The sequence below is a fragment of the Pelophylax lessonae genome (assembly GCF_965119305.1).
Source record: "Pelophylax lessonae genome assembly, chromosome: 2".
Taxonomy (NCBI): Eukaryota; Metazoa; Chordata; class Amphibia; order Anura; family Ranidae; genus Pelophylax; species Pelophylax lessonae.
In genome coordinates this window covers 713,859,774-713,879,892 of record NC_138769.1, presented here as the reverse complement: position 1 = coordinate 713,879,892, position 20,119 = coordinate 713,859,774, and the positions used below count along the sequence as shown (strand labels likewise).

General features: G+C 44.1%; 1 protein-coding gene across 6 annotated transcripts in view; it reads right to left on the bottom strand.

Moving 5' to 3' along the window:
- Positions 1–20,119, bottom strand: part of TENM4 (teneurin transmembrane protein 4) — a 1,723,986-nt gene that overhangs the window by 368,571 nt on the left and 1,335,296 nt on the right. For 2 of the 6 annotated variants that reach the window (XM_082246029.1, XM_082246030.1), the window contains one exon: positions 15,975–16,118. The exons of the other annotated variants lie outside the window; for them this stretch is intronic. In XM_082246029.1, coding sequence (XP_082102155.1) covers positions 15,975–16,118 — 144 coding nt within the window. The remainder of the gene's footprint in view (positions 1–15,974; positions 16,119–20,119) is intronic. 6 annotated transcript variants of the gene reach the window in all.

Sequence of the window (20,119 nt, the reverse complement as noted above, 5' to 3'; positions counted from 1 at the left end):
TAATGCCTAAACTGCTTACATGGAAAAAACACACTTAAGGATGTACGTATGATGAGTTAGTGTTTTTTAGATAAATGATAAGTGGTGTCCATAACAGACACGTTCTGGTGTTGTTGTGCCCCCCAGACCCCCATGCACAAAGCAGATTCTTTGATGACACTGCAGCCTTCCTTCAATTGAAAAAAGAATGACACCAACACATGTGCACTGCAAAGGTGTAAAGCCGGTCTAAAAGCTGAAGGTTCTGAGAAACACAAATCCAACTATATGCACTCATTGGCACCTATACAGACATTTTTTTTTTTTTTTTTTTTTGAGCCTTTGGCAGGCATTGCTTTAGGAGCCGGTTCACACTGGGGCGACTTGTCAGACGACTTGGTCGCCTGACAAGTCGCCGTGGCCATAGGTCATAGGCCATAGGTCGCCTGCCATAGATTACCACAGGACCCGTTCTAATAGGAGCGACACAAGTCGCTCTGACTTAGAAAAAGGGTCCTGTACTACTTTGGGGCGACCTGGAGCGACTTGCATAGACTTCAATGTTATGAAGTCCGTGCATGTCGCTCCGAGGTCGCGGTGCGCGCTGTGCACCGCGACTTCACAGGTCGCCCCGGCAAGTCGGATCGCCTCAGTGTGAACCGGCTCTAAGGCAGCCCATTATTTTTGAATATCTAAAAAAAACAAAAAAACAAAAACTATATCTTAAAAGAATTTACTACCTTAAAGCAGGGCTCCAGCCTCCCCACCCAAAAATTAAAAGTCAGCAGCTACAAATACTGTAGCTGCTGACACTTGCCTATCCAGGGATCCCACAATGTCGACCCCCCCAGACGATTTTTCAATTGGCTTCCAGGTGCTGCCTCTGCCGTTCCTTGCTGCGCCTTCTGAATGGCCCAGCATTAGTGGACAGAGGAGGGAAGGGCTGAACTTGCGCGGGGCCGAACGTCTGGGGACTTCACCATGATGAGGTCTCCCGGAAATGGGGACATGTACCTGTCAGAAACAGGTACCCGCTCCCCCCTACCCCCCAAAATGTGTCAAATATGGCAGCAATGGGAAGCAAACAAGCGGAGCTTCCCCTTATGGGTGGAGCTCTGCCTTAAGAGAAGAACTCTCTAGATGGTTTCCCTTACCTTGCATAGTGGCTGTTAGGCACTTACGTGTAAAGTAGCCAGTAGACTTGTGGTATAGTGTGTTCGCTCTCTCCTGCTGGCAGGTTCACCATTGTGGCTTGTTATTACCGGTCAAACAAACATTGTGCTGGATGACATGCCTTTAAGGTAATTATAATGCAGAAAATGTAGCATAGCCGTTCACAACTAGGGTTCTGTGCAACCTTAAGGTTCTTCCAAAGCTGACCAGCGGGCTCCTTGGGTTGTGGCTGATTGACCTTCCATGTGATGGTTTCTGAATAGTTTCAGGACCAACATGACTTGGCAAACCCAGCAGAACGCCAATTATCTCTTTTAGCATTCTGTAAGGAATACATTCTGACCACTGAAATGGTGGCAGTCTTTCTACTGACCACTAATGTAAGGGGCATTTCCCTCATTGGCACACAATGAATTGGTTTTAGCAAGGGTTCCTCAAGACTTCAAGATTATTTTAGGGCTTTCTCTGGGGTAGAAAGGTTGAGAAGGGCTTCAGTAGATACACTTCAGGAAGCTTTATTTTAAAACATTTCAGAATGGTCTTCGTTCCTTCATCATCAGGAAAAAAAAAAAAATCACAACAGCATCAGATGAGCCACCATACACAGATTTATTGCTCTCTTTGTACTGAGATGGCTAGGCAGGCACGATTTGGAACAAAAATTCTTAGGAAAATGTGTATGAAAATTCTCAGAACATTCGAAAATAGTTCAAGATTTTGTTTGGTTTTAACGTTCCATTTTGAAAAAAAATGGACTTTGCCAAATAAGAACCACATACCCCATTAGAAATTCATGCATTCAAGAAAAATTTTTCATCCTGTTTTTTTAATATTCTCATCACTGTGGTTGCAAATGAACGTGGAATTGTGCAATTAGAACAACCTTTCCCAACGTTTTCAACACAGAGGTACCCTTAAGTGCCGGTTCACACTAGTACGACTTGTCAGGCGACTTGGTCAGCCTGACAAGTCGCGCACCGTCACGGTCCATTGTGTAGTACAGGACCGGTTCTAATAGGAGCGACACAAGTCACTCCGACTTAGAAAAAGGGTCCTGTACTACTTCGGGGCAACCTGGAGCGACTTGCATAGACATTCATTTTATGAAGTCCGTGCAATTCGCGCCGAAGTCGCGGTGCACGCGACTTCACAGGTCGCCCCCGAAGTCATGCCGCTTCAGTGTGAACTGGCACTAAGAGAATTTTCTGGTCTCAGTGAACCCCTGCTAAAGGATTATTAGATCTACAACTCTTGATACATTAGTGTGATGGTCAGTGGGAAGAATGCTTCTTACACTTGTGATCATTGGGAAGAATTACCCCCTTACAGATAGCTAAAAAGATCAATGGTGTCAGTGGGAACTTGTCGAAGAACCAGATAATGCTCATTGCTCAAAGAACCCCTGGCAAACTCTAGAGGAACCATAGGATTCCTTGGAACCCTGGTTCAGAAACCCTGGATTAGAAAAAAGAAGAAACATTCTTATATCGAAAAATGTTGAATGAAATTTTAGTAATGTACACCCAAGCTCAACTCTAAGAAGCATCTTCCCATATACTCTCTTTTAAAGATTTTTTCCGCTTGGTTGGATGGGGACATGCTGCTCTATACAGGGATTCCTGCTGCGGTTAAATGATAAGTTGGGATGACCCGGGCCAGTGACTTTTTGTTCCTCTACTGCAGGGATTCCCAAACTACGGCCCTCCAGCTGTTGCAGAACTACACATCCCATGAGGCATTGTAAAACTCTAACATTCACATACATGACTAGTCATGATGGGAATTGTAGTTCCTGAACAACTGGAGGGCCATAGTTTGGGAATCCCTGCTTTACTGGATGACAGCTGTGTAAAAAATATATATATTTTATTATTATTTATATTATTTTGCACTCTGACACAGCCTGCTGACTGGCTGTAATTTTCACATTTGGCCTTCCCGTTTTACATTTAGATGCCACACTAGCTAAATTACTAAGGCTGTCAAGTATCCACAACATCTTCTGAATAGAAACTTCCATATTTTGCCAGTAAAGGCTTCTTTTGAACCTTCACTTCAGTCTAAAACTCTTAATGTGTTGGTTTTCGATTATTATTTCTCCACAGATTGCTGGGGGTTCCTTGAGCTGTAGTGACCTCCTAATTGATGGTCTCTGCATAGTTCCAAGATCAATCCAATTTGGCAAAGCCAGTAGCATGACACCAATTAACTTTTTGGCTGTCTGTTAGAATGGTATTCTGACCATCACTGTAGGGGGCATTCTTTCTATTGACCGCCGATGTCAGAGGCATTATTGCCATTGATCCCTAAGGAATTGGTTTTAGTAAGGGTTCATCAAGACCCAAAAATTATTTCAATGGTTACTCTGGGGTAAAAAGGTGGAGAAAGGCTTACTTAGGCAGAGCCTTGATAGTCTCTATAGCTCTCTAATCACGTTTTTCATTAGCGAGGGGGCATTTTTCCTACTGTCTACTAATGTTAGGGCATCATTTCCATTGGCCCCCTAAGGAACTGGTTTTAGTAAGAGCCAGTCCACACTAGCGCGACTTGTCAGGCGACTTGTTAGCCTGACAAGTCGCGGTCCATTGACCGCTACAGGACCCGTTCTAATAGGAGCGACACAAGTCGCTCAGACTTAGAAAAAGGGTCCTGTACTACTTCGGGGCGACCTCGGAGCGACTTGCATTGACTTCCATTATGTGAAGTCCCTGCAAGTCGCTCCAAAGTCGTGGTGCATGGTAATGCACAAGTCGCCCCCGAAGTAGTAAGGAGTCGTGTCGCCTTAGTGTGAACTGACTCTAAGGGTTCCTCGAGACCAGAAAATTATTTCAAGGGTTACTCTGGGGGAAAAAGGTTGAGAAAGACTTACTTTGGCAGAGCCTTGATAGTCTCTATAGCTCTCTAATCACATTTTTCCTACTGTCCACTATGTTAGGGCATTATTTCCATTGGCCCCCTAAGGAACTGGTTTTAGTAAGGGTTCCTCGAGACCAGAAAATTATTTCAAGGGTTACTCTGGGGTAAAAAGGTTGAGAAAGGCTTACTTAGGAGGAGCATTGGTAGCCTCTATATTTCTCTAATGACATGCTTGATTAGAAGGGGGGAGGGCATTCTTCCTACTGCCCACCGATGTGAAGGCATTTTTGTCACTGACCTTAATGAATTGGTCTTTGTAAATGTTCCCCCAAGACCTGAAAATTATTTGAGGTGTCCATCTGGTTAAAAAGGTTGAGAAAGGCTAGTTTGGAGTATTAAGGAGACCAGGGAAGGGGCTGGGGGGGGGGGGGGGTATGAGGACGGAGGTGTACTTGTTCTTTAGGTCTAAAAAAAAAGGACAAAGGGATTTCCGTACCTCAGAGATTAGAGATTTTTCCTTCAAAAATTCTATAAAAGTCTATTAGCAACTTGTGACATGGCCATACCCAACATGAAATAAAGTGGTAATCACCAAGGCATACAAAAGAAATAGTATAGGAGAATAAATCATAAGTCACCATAGCCCAAAGCTTGTATGGCTTTTCCCCAAATCGAAGTCTTCTTATTCAGAGAACAAAATGTCTTCCTGACAGGTATATATTTTACGTTCGGCTTGTCCGAATAGCGGGAAGGTGGACTGGCTTTCAATGCACAAACACATTCGTGTTTTCGGCGAACAGAAAACCTTTCTGTCACGGCGCGAGCTGCCTGATTTACAGCTTTAACTCCCATGAATCATAAACAAGACATGCTAACTTTTTCCTGATGTGGCAAAGTGCCTCGGCAAAGAAAAATATTGACTTTTTCTCCACAAAATCAATAAGTATTTTTTTTTTCCTACAACCAAGCTGTCAAGTTTATTCATAGAACATTTTCTTCACCATCAGCATTCTTGATTATAAAATGACAGCCTAATTTTTTATTTTTTTTTGCAAACTCACTGAGGAGATCCTTTTTCTCGTACTGAAGCTGACCCAAACAAAATGGAGACAGCAGTTGTACCTTCCCTGCTGTGAACGTTAGGGTAGCCGTAATAACATTGCAGATATAGAGTGGTCCCATCATTGGTGAGGACATTGTTATGTTCTAAGAGTTTCACCTTGTGTAGAAAAAAAATTTAGGTGAATCAAAAGTGGATGTGAGCCAAATCCACCATAAATACAACAATATGAAGAGGAGACCCATCATTTTACTCCATGAACAACAGAGGTCATTGCTCAGACCTATCACAGTGAAGGTTGTTTACTAAAACTGGAGTGTGCAAAATCTAGTGCAACTCTTCATAGAAACCAATCAGCTTATGGGTTTTATTGCCAAAGGTTATTTGAACAAGCTAAACCTAGAAGATTGGCTACCATGTTCAGCTGCCCCAGGTTCTGAACCCCAGTTTTAGTAAATCTCCCCCAGTGTACCAAGGGTTTCACCTTGTGTGGAAAAGAATCAGGTAAATCAAAAGTGGGAGGTGACCGAAATCTTCCATTATAACAACAATACGAAGAGGAGGCCCATCATTTTACCCCATGAGCAACAGAGGTCATTGCTCAGACTAATCAGTGTACCAAGGGTTTTACGTTGTGGGGAAAAGGTTCAAGTGAATCAAAAGTGGAGGTGACAAAAATCCACCATAAATTAAAACAATACGAAGAGGAGGCCCATCCATCATTTTACCCCATGAGCAACAGAGGTCATTGCTCAGACCTATCACAGTGAGAGCCCATTCACACTAGCACGACTTGTGAGGCGACTTGTGTAGCCCCAGGTCGCTTGACATAACAAAAGCAATGTTAATCAATCAGTGCCGTCTTAATTGGCACTACTGAAGTCGCTCCGACTTCAGAAAAGGGTCCTGTACTACTTTGAGGCGACCTGTGATCCGACTGTCCCATATACTTCAATGGGAGTCGCCTCCTTATCTTAATTGAAGCGACTTGTTATACTTTCCAGGAAGAAGAGAGAGATTAGCCAGGCATTCCCCACAGACAAAGTCGCCTGTTTCTTCAAAGTAGTGCACAAGTCTCTTCCCAAGTCTCTTCCCAAGTCTCTTCCCAAGTCTCTTCCCAAGTCTCTTCCCAAGTCTCTTCCCAAGTCTCTTCCCAAGTCTCTTCCCAAGTCTCTAAACAAGTCTCTAAACAAGTCTCTAAACAAGTCTCTAAACAAGTCTCGGGCGACTTTCTGGTCGTGGTAGTGTGAACCGGCTCTGAAGGTTATTTACTAAAACTGGAGTGCGCAAAATCTAGTGCAACCAATCAGCTTACAAGTTTTATTGCCAAAGATTTGAACAAGCTAAATCTAGAAGATAATTGGCTACCATGTTCAGCTGCCCCAGGTTCTGAACACCAGTTTTAGTAAATCTCCAAGGGTTTCACCTTGGGTGGAGAAGCTTCAGGTAAATCAAAAGTGGGAGGTGACTGAAATCTTCCATTATAACTACAATACAAGGAGGTGGTCAAAAATGTTACTCCATGAGCAACAGAGGTCATTGCTCAGACTAATCAGTGTACCAAGGGTTTCACGATGTGGGGAAAAGGTGGGGAAAAGGTTCAAGTCATTCAATAGTGGAGGTGACGAAAATCCACCATAAATAAGACAATATGAGCAGGATGCCCATAATTTTACTCCATGAGCAACAGAGGTCATTGCTCAGACCTATCACAGTGAAGGTTATTTAATAAAACTGGAGAGTGCAAAATGTAGTGCAACTCTTCATAGAAACCAATCAGCTAACAGGTTTTATTGCCAAAGGTTATTTGAACAAGCTCAACCTAGAAGATGATTGGCTACCATGTTCAGCTGCCCCAGGTTCTGAACCCCAGTTTTAGTAAATCTCCCCCCAGTGTACCAAGGGTTTCACCTTGTGTGGAAAAGATTCAGGTAAATCAAAAGTGGGAGGTGACCGAAATTTTCCATTATAACAACAATACAAGGAGGAGGTCAAAAATTTTACTCCATGAGCAACAGAGGTCATTGCTCAGACCAACCACAGTGTACCAAGGGTTTTACGTTGTGGGGAAAAGGTTCAAGCGAATCAAAAGTGGAGGTGACAAAAATCCACCATAAATAAAACAATACGAGCAGGATGCCCATAGTTTTACTCCATTAGAGGTCATTGCTCAGACCAATCACAGTGGGGGGTTATTTACTAAAACTGGAGGATGCAAAATCTAGTGCAACTCTGCATAGAAACCAATCAGCTTCCAGGTTTTATTGCCAAAGGTTAATTGAACAAGCTGAAGTTAGTAGCTGATTGGCTACCATGTACAACTGCACCAGATTAGGAGTACACCAGTTTTAGTAAATTCTCCCCCAGTGTACCAAGGGTTTCACCTTGTGTGGAAAATATTTGGGTGAATCAAAAGTGGAGGTGACCCAAATATTCCATCAATACAACAATATGATGAGGCGGCCAAATATTATATTCCATGAGGAACAGGGGTCATTGCTCAGACCCATCACTGTGTATCAAGGGTTTCACCTTGTGTGGAAAAAATTTGGGTGAATCCAAAGTGGTGGTGACCCAAATCCTCCATAAATACAATACAATACAAGGAAGAGGCCCAAAATTGTACTCCATAAGCAACAGAGGTCATTGCTCAGACCAATCACAGTGTACCAAAGGTTTTCACCTTGCATGAAAAAGATTCAGGTGTGAAAAAAAAAAAATGGAGGTGAACCAAAACAGACAAATACAAGAACAACAATACGAGGAGGAGGCCCAAGATTTTACTCCATGAGCAACAGAGGTCATTGCTCCGACCCATCTAACGACCTGGACCCCCAACAATATAGGCAATCATGGCAGCTTGCCACTAGGATGAAACTATTTGGTAAGCTACAATACTTCCCTTGCACACCTAAGCGTTTTTGCACAAGCTTTTGTGCCTAAGCATACGTACAATGCTTCAAGATAGAAATTTCATAGTTCTCAAACCGGCTGTTCAGATCTCTGCGCTCAATGTTCCAAAAAAACATTTTTTTTTAAAGCTGTGTCCTGTGTTTTTGGCCCCATTGGTTTTAATATAAACACGTGACACCATTATCTTTACGTAATTTTGCATCTAAACAAACATTCTCCTCTGCTCTCCTTCATCTCATCCCGCACCTGTGCATACATGTGCACATACACTTGCTAAACACTTTTAAATGCGTGTAAATAAAAAAAAAAAAGCCTGTAGATGCGCTTCCATAAGATGCAAATGTGTGAAAAGAGGCTTAGAGGTTTGTTTTCACACAAATTTCTCTAAAGACTTTCATTTTTTTTAATTAAATCCAATTAGAAGAATAGGAGAAAGCAGTGGGGAATCCTGTGTGAAAATCTTTACACCTCATTCACGTAGGCCTACTGTACCGTACACCCGTGCAAAGGTAGGCACAGGTGTAGCCAGCCTGTTCAAATCAATGGTGGGCTGACAGCCTCACGAATCTCAGAGCATCCATGACTATACATCCTTGTAGGACTGATGCATGGATCAGATGCATGGGTCTGTCTGTTATTGATCTGAACGGGCTGCCTGTACAGAACACCTGTACCCCCCACCCCCCTGTACGGGTAAAGGTTGGCCTTTTGCATGGGTATATGGGAAAGTATGCCTGCATGAATGAGGCCTTATACAAACCCTAACAGAAGAGCTATGGCCTATCATTAACCACCAGAGGATTTTGCTGTCTTACGTCTGGGCCACTTTTTGCGATTCGGCACTGTGCGACTTCAACTGACAATTGCGCGGTCGTGCAACGTCGTACCCAAACGAAATTTACGTCCTTTTTTTCCCACAAACAGAGCTTTCTTTTGGTGGTATTTGATCACCTGTGCGATTTTTACTTTTTGCGCTATAAACACAAAAAGAGTGTAAATTTTGAAAAAATAACAATATTTTTCACATTTTTTTTATATAAAATTCCCCCAAAAAAATGTAAAAATCGAATTTTTTTAACATTTTTGGCCAATTTATTTTCTGCTACATATGTTTGGTAAAAAAAAAAATTGCAATAAGCGTATTTTGATTGGTTTGCGCAAAAGTTATTGCATTTACTAACTAAGGGAAAGATTTCTGTCATTTTTGGTGTTTTTTTTTTTTTAACGAGTAATGACGGCGATCTGCGATTTTTTTTTGCGGGACTGCAACATTGCGGCGGACAGATCGGACCCTTGACTGACATTTTTGACACTTTTGGGGTTACCAGTGACATTACTACAGTAATCAGTGCTATACATATGCACTGTTACTGTAAAAATGACACTGGCAGGGAAGGGGTGAAGTGTGTCCCTAGGGGCGTGCTTCTAACTGTAAAGGGGTGTGGCTAGTGGTGTAACAACAGAGACATATGATCCTACATAGAAGGACCGTATGATCTCTGTTATTACACAGGGGAGAATGACAGGTGGCTTTGTTTACATTACCCGCCTGCCTTTCTCCCTCTCCACGGGGAGATCGCGAGTGACCGGCGGACATCAGGTCCGCCGGTTACTCGCGCGGACTGCTTCGGGACCGTCGCTCGCCCCCTAGAGCCTCACAGGCGAGCGACGTAGATCTACATCACTTTGCCTGTGAGGGGCTGACCGCCGCAGTAAATAGTCGTGCGGCGGTCGGGCAAGCGGTTAAAAAATGTTGCTCATCTTGAAAAACACTCACAGACCAAGTTACTCACAATCCAAGGTTTTACTGTACTAGCATCTTTCTAGCATCTGTACTTATCCCATTTATTTATTGTTTTTACCGCCAGCATGAAGGCCATCAATGGTCACCTGAAATACCCAAAGAAAATGGACTGTTTATATTGGTGCTAATGAAGGTCCCTTCCACACAGCACAAGTCAACAGGAGTCCAGGCTGAAAAGACACAAGCTGTGACTGCTGGTCCATTGCTAATCATTAAAAGAACATCTATAAGGGCTTCAGAGTACAGGTCATCGAGCTTTTGTTCCAGGTCAGAGGAACACAGTATGTATTCTTCTCCTCCACTGGCAACAACCTCTAATCACTGGACTACTTGGAAGATGTATTACTAATAATGGCAGATCCTATAAGGGCAGCACATGTACAATGAGCCCCTGCTTCATACCGTGACACTTCTTAAAGAAGAAAGCTGGACCCCCGGAGTTGGACAGACCCGTCACTGCTCATTCAGTGTCAGCGAGCTGGTCAGCAGGAAGGTGGATGACATCTGGGCCTTGAAGGCCACTTAACATCAATGATACAACATTTCATAAATTATTGATGAAAAAAGAGGTTTCATTATAATTGATGGGTGAATTTATAAAAGTGTCAGGAGGCCATCAGAGGAGAAGGAATTTTAATTGAAAGTGGCATAGTGGGGGTGTGAGATTTTGAAACACACAACTGACTGCCTATTTCAAATCCGCACAAAACAAAAAAAGCCAATTTTGATGGCAACTAACAAATGGGGACACTCAACAGAATTCACATAGAAGTCTGAAATCTCAAGATCTGTGTGAATGGGCATGTTCAAATATTGGGATATTTGCAGTTTGTCTGATGTTTACATGGTCGTTAATGCTATTAGCAACTATTTTGCATATTAGAAATGTAAACTTTTCAGCATATTACTAATTAATGGCCGTTCAAGCCAACCCTTGCAAGGCAAAGCAACCATATTTCTGTAATCTCCCCTCAGCTCACTCCATTTACCTGCACTTCCTCGCTGCTTGGTACAGCCAAGAAAATACTTGGTGCCTCTGAGTATAGAGCAGCATGTGACTCACTCCATGTGACAGCAATGAGCCAATTACAAAGCACCAGCATTGTCACATATGGAGAGTCTTGAGACCTGTGTAAGCTATGACTTGACTTCAGGACAGCCTGAAGAAGGAGCGCATGCTACGTAACGTGTCGCCATTTGATAAACACTGTGTCTCCAGGAAGTGACGTCATTGCCCTTCTACCTTCGGACCCAAGCTACCCAACCACCGCCGAGTGATCAGCACGTCCCCTGCCATTCCACAGGAGATCGCAGCTCATCCTCCACAGCGCCAGCTCCGCTAGGAATTTGGAAGGACCCCCTGGATGAACATTGCCCAGATTCTCCATTACTTTGTGATGCCTGTTTATACCGTACCTTTGTGAGTAACACTCTTTTAATTGCTATTAAAGAACTTGTATTGCTACACTTAGATTGGCGCTCGGATTTCTCTTCTCTCTTCTATGACTTGACTAAGGCTGGCCATACATGGGTCGAATTTTGAAAGAATTTTCTTCTTTCAAAAATCTTATCTAAGAATTTTAGTTTGAAGTTCGTACCATTAGTGGGCCGCAGCAACGGCCTATTTTCGTGCGGTCATCAAACTTGAGTGATCGGGCTTGTTGGAAAAAAGAAATGTGCATGATTGTAAGAATAGAAAATTCCCGGAAAGAAAAGAAGATTCCAAGGCCACGAAATGTATTTTCTGTAGCAATACAAGGCGAAATTGAAGGCTTGGTCAGTCGAATTTTGAAATTTTGAAATCAATCAATGGCCGGTCACTCGCGCGGACTGCTTAGGGACCGAGCGGGGGCGGGAGTCTTGAGACTTGACTAAGGCTGGCCATACATGGGTCGAATTTTGAAAGAATTTTCTTTCGAAAATCTTATCTAAGAATTTTAGTCCGAATTTCGCACCATTAGTGGGCCGCAGCAACGGCCTATTTTCGTGCGGTCATCAAACTTAAGTGATCGAGCATGTTGGAAATTTTTTGAAAAACGAACGATTTTCTAATCAATGATGGGAGAATCATGTGAGAAATATAATCAAAAAAAGAAATATGCATGATTGCAAGAAAAGAAAATTCCTGGAAAGAAAAGAAGATTCCAAGGCCACGAAAATTATTTTCTGTAGCAATACAAGGCGAAATTGAAGGCTTGGTCGGTCGAATTTTGAAATCAATGGTGGCACCATCGAATCACAAATCGCACAACATTTCTGATTTGCAAAAGAATGTTCTTTAGAAATTTGACACATGTATGGTCAGCCTAACTCATAAATTATAGAGGGGTCTCTCCTACTTCCAGCAGGAAAGTGGTGGGAATGAAGAAAAGGCAAGAATGAAGGGGAGAATTAAAGTGATCCTGTTGCCCTACATAACAGACTCTCGCCAAAAAATGTGTGCCCTGTTGGACAGATTGTGTGCCCTGTTGGACAGATTTTGATCACTTTTTCTATCTTCCTGTTGTACACTGACAAACATGCTTTAATAGGTTTTCCATGCGTTTGCCCCTTTTGTTTCTCTTTTGTGGCCTATTGCTGCTATACGTATTGATGTTGCGCTGTATGATGTAAGGTCATGATGTATACCATTCCGATTGGAGATATTGCTGCTATAAAGTCAAGATTAATAAGGGAACGAATGTTATTTTGCTATGATTATGTATAGTTACAGTGTGTTTATGCCTAAGGTTTAACAAATGGTAAGTTGGTATTTTATCTGTCATGGCATGAGGCCGTGCCATTGAAAATAGCGGGGGGAGTGTAGGCAGGGGTGAATTCCCTTTAGATAGGATTTCTTATTAAAATTCTTACTTAGAAAAAGGAAAAATCTGCAGAAGTTCCGATCCCGGAACTACACAGTCCCTTTCTCCCTCTATAATGGAGTGGACGGGAGAGGGAAGGGTTTGTAGGTCAAATCAGGAAAGCAGCCTTGGGTAAGAACATAGTTCCTTCGTAGACACAGTAGGGTGGATGTCCACTGTCACCCTAGGACCGGAAGTTAAATAGGTTCAGCAAGAAAAAGCAGAATTGTGATCCATCTATGGCCATTCCCAGTCTTAAGAAGTCAATCGATCAACTTCTCATGAACCGGCTTGTTGGAAAATTTTGCTGATCAGTGTATTCTGACAGCTGGGGTGTCCTGCTGTCAGAATACAATGACACAACGGGGAGGATTCCCTCTTACACTTTAATGTATAGATGGGGGAATCAGTTCAGTTTTTTTCCTTCAGACTACTGGCTGAAGGAAAAAAAACTGAGCCATGTATGACCAAGTTTTACTGGCAGTATCACTGGCAGGAAGAAACTAAATGCAGCCACCATATCTAAAGACTGGTAAGCTGAAATGTATTACTTTTTTGGGGGGAGGGGGGTTAGATAAAAACCACTGTATGGGCTTCTGGTTATCCAAAAATATTAGTTTGTCTGTTATGATATCAAGATAGGTTCATTTCAATTACAACCAGTCAATTTAACTATGATTTGGTTTTAGGCTATTAATGATACCCTTAACCAGGAGTCCCCAGACTACAAGTGGCTAGTTCCAGCTCCAGACTTAAGCAGTGTCGGACTGCGGCTAATGGGAGTAGGATAATGCCTCAGGCTTGGTGGTCAGTGGTAGTAAAAAAAAGAAATTACGCAGCGCCCCTGTGGCTAGGAGGTAAAGGAATTATGCCCCATCTGTGGAATTGAATAGTGCCCCATTGTTGGTGTCAGTTGGGAGAATGATGTCCCATTGGTGGTGTCAGTGGGAGAAACAGTGCCCCAGTGTTGGCGTCTGTGAGAGGAATGGTGTCCTATCATTGGTGCTAGTGTGAGGGATAGTGCCCCATTGTTTGTGTTAGTGGGGACAGTAGTGCCCCACTGTTGGTGCCAGTGGGGGAAGGAATAGTGTCCCATCGTTGGTGTCAGTGGGAGGAATAGTGTCCTATCACTGGGGTCAGAGGGAGGAACAGTGCCCCATCATTGGTGTCAGTGGGAGGAACAGTGCCCCATCATTGGTGTCAGTGGGAGGAATAGTGCCCCATCATTGGTGTCAGTGGGAGGAACGGTGCCCCATCATTGGTGTCAGTGGGAGGAACGGTGCCCCATCATTGGTGTCAGTGGGAGGAACGGTGCCCCATCATTGGTGTCAGTGGGAGGAACGGTGCCCCATCATTGGTGTCAGTGGGAGGAACGGTGCCCCATCATTGGTGTCAGTGGGAGGAACGGTGCCCCATCATTGGTGTCAGTGGGAGGAACGGTGCCCCATCATTGGTGTCAGTGGGAGGAACGGTGCCCCATCATTGGTGTCAGTGGGAGGAACGGTGCCCCATCATTGGTGTCAGTGGGAGGAACGGTGCCCCATCATTGGTGTCAGTGGGAGGAACAGTGCCCCATCATTGGTGTCAGTGGGAGGAACAGTGCCCCATCATTGGTGTCAGTGGGAGGAACGGTGCCCCATCATTGGTGTCAGTGGGAGGAACGGTGCCCCATCATTGGTGTCAGTGGGAGGAACGGTGCCCCATCATTGGTGTCAGTGGGAGGAACGGTGCCCCATCATTGGTGTCAGTGGGAGGAACGGTGCCCCATCATTGGTGTCAGTGGGAGGAACGGTGCCCCATCATTGGTGTCAGTGGGAGGAACGGTGCCCCATCATTGGTGTCAGTGGGAGGAACGGTGCCCCATCATTGGTGTCAGTGGGAGGAACGGTGCCCCATCATTGGTGTCAGTGGGAGGAACGGTGCCCCATCATTGGTGTCAGTGGGAGGAACGGTGCCCCATCATTGGTGTCAGTGGGAGGAACGGTGCCCCATCATTGGTGTCAGTGGGAGGAACGGTGCCCCATCATTGGTGTCAGTGGGAGGAACGGTGCCCCATCATTGGTGTCAGTGGGAGGAACGGTGCCCCATCATTGGTGTCAGTGGGAGGAACGGTGCCCCATCATTGGTGTCAGTGGGAGGAACGGTGCCCCATCATTGGTGTCAGTGGGAGGAACGGTGCCCCATCATTGGTGTCAGTGGGAGGAACGGTGCCCCATCATTGGTGTCAGTGGGAGGAATGGTGCCCCATCATTGGTGTCAGTGGGAGGAACGGTGCCCCATCATTGGTGTCAGTGGGAGGAATAGTGCCCCATCGTTGGTGTCAGTGGGAGGAATGGTGCCCCATCATTGGTGTCAGTGGGAGGAATGGTGCCCCCATCGTTGGTGTCAGTGGGAGGAATAGTGCCCCATCGTTGGTGTCAGTGGGAGGAAATAGTGGCCCCGTTGGTGTCAGTGGGAGGAATAGTGCCCCATCGTTGGTGTCAGTGTAAGAATTTATGCGCCGTCATTGTTAGGAATAATATCCCATTGTTGGTCAGAGAGAGGAATGGTGCCTTGTGTCAGTGGGAAGAATAGTGTCTCAAGGGTTGGATAAAGGCAAGCAAAGGGCCGCATCTGGCCACAGGCTGCAGTTTGGGAACCACTGCTCTAAAATACCCCATTAGCTTTCTAAATTTAATGAGGAGATTATTGAAGAGTTCCAAGATCATCCACCTAGCTACACCTCTTACAATTAGGTGGCCCCACTCTTTATTTTTTTCTATGGCAACAGCAGGAAGAACAAGACATGCCATAGCGGTGGTAGTTGTGATGCAAGATCTGAGAACGCTAGAGGGGAAGGAGCCCAACACTTGAAGCATCCAAAGCAATAAGCAACCGGCACATGATTTGATCCATCAAGTCCCACCCATAATTGGGCCTTTCAGCCATATTTCTTAACGTAGGTTGACGTAAACCTCTTGATGTCTTCTTAATAAATGACAGGCATGCAGTGTAGAGGGGAGAATTTATACACTACATATTTATCAGCTCCGCTGAAGAGCGATGTTGAAAGAGTAACGCTGGTGATTTGCAGACAACACTGAATACTGCTATGTATTATTGATGAACACGAGCAGCTGATGTTACATCAAGGAGAAAACCAGAATTACATGAAGCAGAAACACCAACCGCAGTTCTTAGAAAATCTACTTGTGGGAGGAAGGAAAAAATAAAAAAATAAAATAAAATAAAAAAGGAATATCAAAGCCCCATTCCATCCTGACATCCCCCTTACAAATCACTCACAGAAATGGCATTAATGGAAGAACTGCTGGAAATCTATAAAGACACCCTTTGGTTCACTTACGTATTCCATCAAGAGCCATGGAATCATCCTTCCGTTCATTTACGCTAGCCACCCATGCACTGATCCAAACGTTTTCTACTTTGTCAATCGGATCTGGGATTCCTGCTTTTTTGATTGTCAAGTGTTTGGGTGTTTTTGAAATTTCTTTGAAAAAAAAAAAAAAAAAAGAATCAATTGGTAGTCTTGAAATGCTATTCAATTACTATATGGCCGACGGGTTTCAATTAAATATGACTAAGGAATGGAAAGAAATTAAAACAAAAATTGCTCGATACTCAAAGCACTTTCAAACCCCAGCTGAAAGCAATTGGAAATTTTATGATCTGTCTGATTGCCTATTTTACAATTTAACCTCATCTATTGCAAGGAATTAAAGAAACGCTGTTGCCTTGCTTATGCAAGGCTAGAGTGACAGGGTCTGTCTAAATGATGATCAACCCCCATCTCCAATAAGCGAGCACTCACCTTGACAGCACTCATCTTCCTACAAAATACCCTTCCATAACCTCATTCTAGGACGTGATAACCAGACCTAGCAGACAATCACTAGTCCCAGGCACAGTCAGGTGTTACAGGAAATAATATTACCAGTTGTTCAGCCACAGATAACCTCCTTCTAGCATGTGGTACTCAGGCCTAGTGGACAATCACTAGTCCCAAGCACAGCCACGTAAGAGAGGGGGTAACGTCACCAGTCCTATAGCCACAGATAGCCTCCTTCTAGCATGTGGTACTCTGGCCAGCCACGTAAGAGAGGGGGTAACGTCACCAGTCCTTCAGCCACAGATAACCTTCTAGCATGCGGTACTCAGGCCTAGTGGTCAATCACTAGTCCCAAGCACGGCCAAGTAACAGAGGGGGTAACGTCACCAGTCCTTAAGCCACAGATAACCTCTTTCTAGCATGTGGTACTCAGGCCTAGTGGTCAATCACTAGTCCCAAGCACAGCCACGTAAGAGAGGGGGTAACGTCACCAGTCCTATAGACACCTATAACCTCCTAGCATGTGGTACTCAGGCCTAGTGGTCAATCACTAGTCCCAAGCACAGCCACGTAAGAGAGGGGGTAACGTCACCAGTCCTATAGACACATAACCTCCTAGCATGTGGTACTCAGGCCTAGTGGTCAATCACTAGTCCCAAGCACAGTCACGTAAGAGAGGGGGTAACGTCACCAGTCCTATAGACACATAACCTCCTAGCATGTGGTACTCAGGCCTAGTGGTCAATCACTAGTCCCAAGCACGGCCACGTAAGAGAGGGGGTAACGTCACCAGTCCTTCAGCCACAGATATCCCCCTTCTAGCATGTGGTACTAAGGCCTAGTGGTCAATCACTAGTCCCAAGCACATCCACGTAAGAGAGGGGGTAACATAACCAGTCCTTCAGCCACAGATAACGTCCTTCCATAATGTGGTATTCAGGTCTAGTGTACAATTCTTAGTCCTAAGCATGGTCACGTGATAGAGGGGGTAATGTCAACAGTCCTTCCGCCACAGATAACCTCCTTCCATGATGTGGTATGAAGGCCTAGCGGACAATTCTTAGTCCTAAGCATGGTCACGTGATAGAGGGGGTAATGTCACTATTCCTTAGGGGACAGATAACCCCCTTCTAGAATGTTGTATTCAGGCCTAGTGTACAATTAATAGTCCCAAGCACGGTCACTTGATAGTGGGGGTAATGTCACCAGTCCTTCAGTCACAGATTAGCTTGTATATTTCAACTATGAGGCTGTTTGGAGTACTAGTTCATATCTAGTACATCTCTATGTGGAGACAACATGCTACCTGGCACGTGCAGAAAACTTGGTATTGCAAAGCACTGACCAAAATCCAAATCACTAAAACCTCAAATAGGATTATAAAAAGGCACATGTATAGAAGTGGTTTACCTGCCTAGGGAATTTTTTTTCATCCAGCCCAGAGGTTTACACAGCTCTGCACACATAGCACGCCCTTTGATAATTGGGAATGCCACCAGCCATTTACATAGGGTTCCGTAAAAAGTAGTGCCAAGTAAATGGTTGATGGCACTCCCAATTGGCAACATTTTACAGTACTTTTGATTGTTGCCTTTGCAAACATTAAAGTGAATTCTGATAGGGGCTACCATCCTCATCAACATATAGGTGCCATATGCTATTGTATTTGTGTTTTAACTTATTTCAATGTGCATTAATAAAAGATGTATTTTTACTAAGAGATTGTTGTATGCCCATAAAGTCCATGGACTGTGGTCCAAAATGGATCCCTTTGTCTCATCTTCTTATCATAGTCAAATATGATTCTGGTGAAGACCAAGGATGAGCTTGGGTTTGGTGGGGCGGCATTAATTGGGCGGTAGAGGGCCGATCCCAAGTTCGGATCAAACTGGGAAGGAAGCTGTCACTCCCACTCACTGCTGCTTAATCAACTGTGGTTGGCACATTTCTTGCCCAATAGCTTCATGTACACAAATGGGAAAGGATGCCGGTGACACCATTGACCCAATACAGCCATACGTTTGGACCAAACCTGAGCTCATCCTTAATGAAGATCATACTAGGTGCATGTAACCTAAAGCTAAAAGTGACTAGTGGAAAAAAAAAAAAAAAAAAAAAAGTGACTAGTGGAGATCAGCAGTTTAGAAAAGCAAAAAGAATTAAATAAGTCTGAAAACCGGATTTCATTTTAAAAAAAGGCAACCGTTTATGGTATACCGTGCTAAAACTAAATGTGGTCCACTCAAGGTTTAGACGTCTTAAAACTTAAATCCCATTTAAAACCATTTCCTCTTTGACAGGCCGGCTACTTTATCTAAAAATGTCAGTAGCAGGACTTCATTATGAGGGTGCTGCAGATGAATTGTCAGCATTGAGGATAATGATAAGGATGGAATGTCAGGACTCGCCATGCACACAAGTAGGGGAACGCTCCTGTGCTCCGCTCACCTTTGTCCCCTTTGTTTGCTGTAAATATGCAGAATTCTCCTCCGTTTTAATTAATAAGGCCCCAGCCCCTCCAGCTCTCAGAGGATTAAGTGTCAGTAAACAGAGCAGAGCTGCTGTCACTGACCAGATTGAGAAACTCAATCCCTTCGGAGATAGGACCTTCACAATACACAGATTTCCATAGGAATCGGATCCACTTCTTGCTCGGCAGAGTCCCTGACCTAACAGTGCAGCCAGCGTCACTGTTCTAGAAAAAAGGGCCACCATCTGTATCCGGCAGTAGGAACCTCAAAGCCCAACACCACCAACTAATTTTTAATGTTACTCTAGACATAAGGGTGCCAAACTTGACTACCGATGTCTGGTCAGGTGATCTTTCATTTGCAACATCATTCAATGAACTGGTACTGGTTCCAAACTGTTCCTGGTACCTTAAAAATATAAAATATATCCAGCATTGCCAGATCCTTTTAAAATTATAGTTTTACGCTGAGGAAAAACTCGTGCAGTGTCTTTACTCACTTTTTAGGCTTTTTTGGTGAATGGATAGGTACCCCATACTCCTTCACATAGGGGGGATGGGGGCGTGGGATCTTGTTAAAGAGGGGTTACTAGATTCTGATAAGCTCCTCGCCCGCAGACAACCTCAACTACCAGCAAGGGCTGTGGGGAAGGGGCCCTTGCCCCATTCCATTAACATAGGGACAAGGTGCTTTGGGGTTGGGGCAACCCCTCCCCTGCATGTTGAGGGCATATGGCCTGGTCGCTCGCAGGCCATATGCCCTCAACCGTATCCAAGGGGGATACCTTTTTTGGTCCTATAATATTTTTTTTAACCGTCAACTGAAATAAAAAAATTATAAAAAAATAAATAAAAAAAAAAGCATTGAGATCACATGCCTGATGAAGGGGTCGTGCGAGGGAACGAAACATGGCTATCTCTGAATAAAGCTTTGAATTTGTTCTGGTGTGCGGGTGCTGTACAACACACTGCAGCATGTATGCACAACACACACCTACAGGTGCACATTAGGCGCACCCTGACATGCATCTGCTAGTGCGAATGGGACCTTATGGCCCATACACACGATCAAAAAATCAGATGAAAAATAATGCTTTTGAAGCAATTTTGCGATAATCGGATCGTTAGTACATAGCTTTCAAGAGCTGATCACTGCAATTAATGCAAAATTATCCGATGGGACGAGCACAAA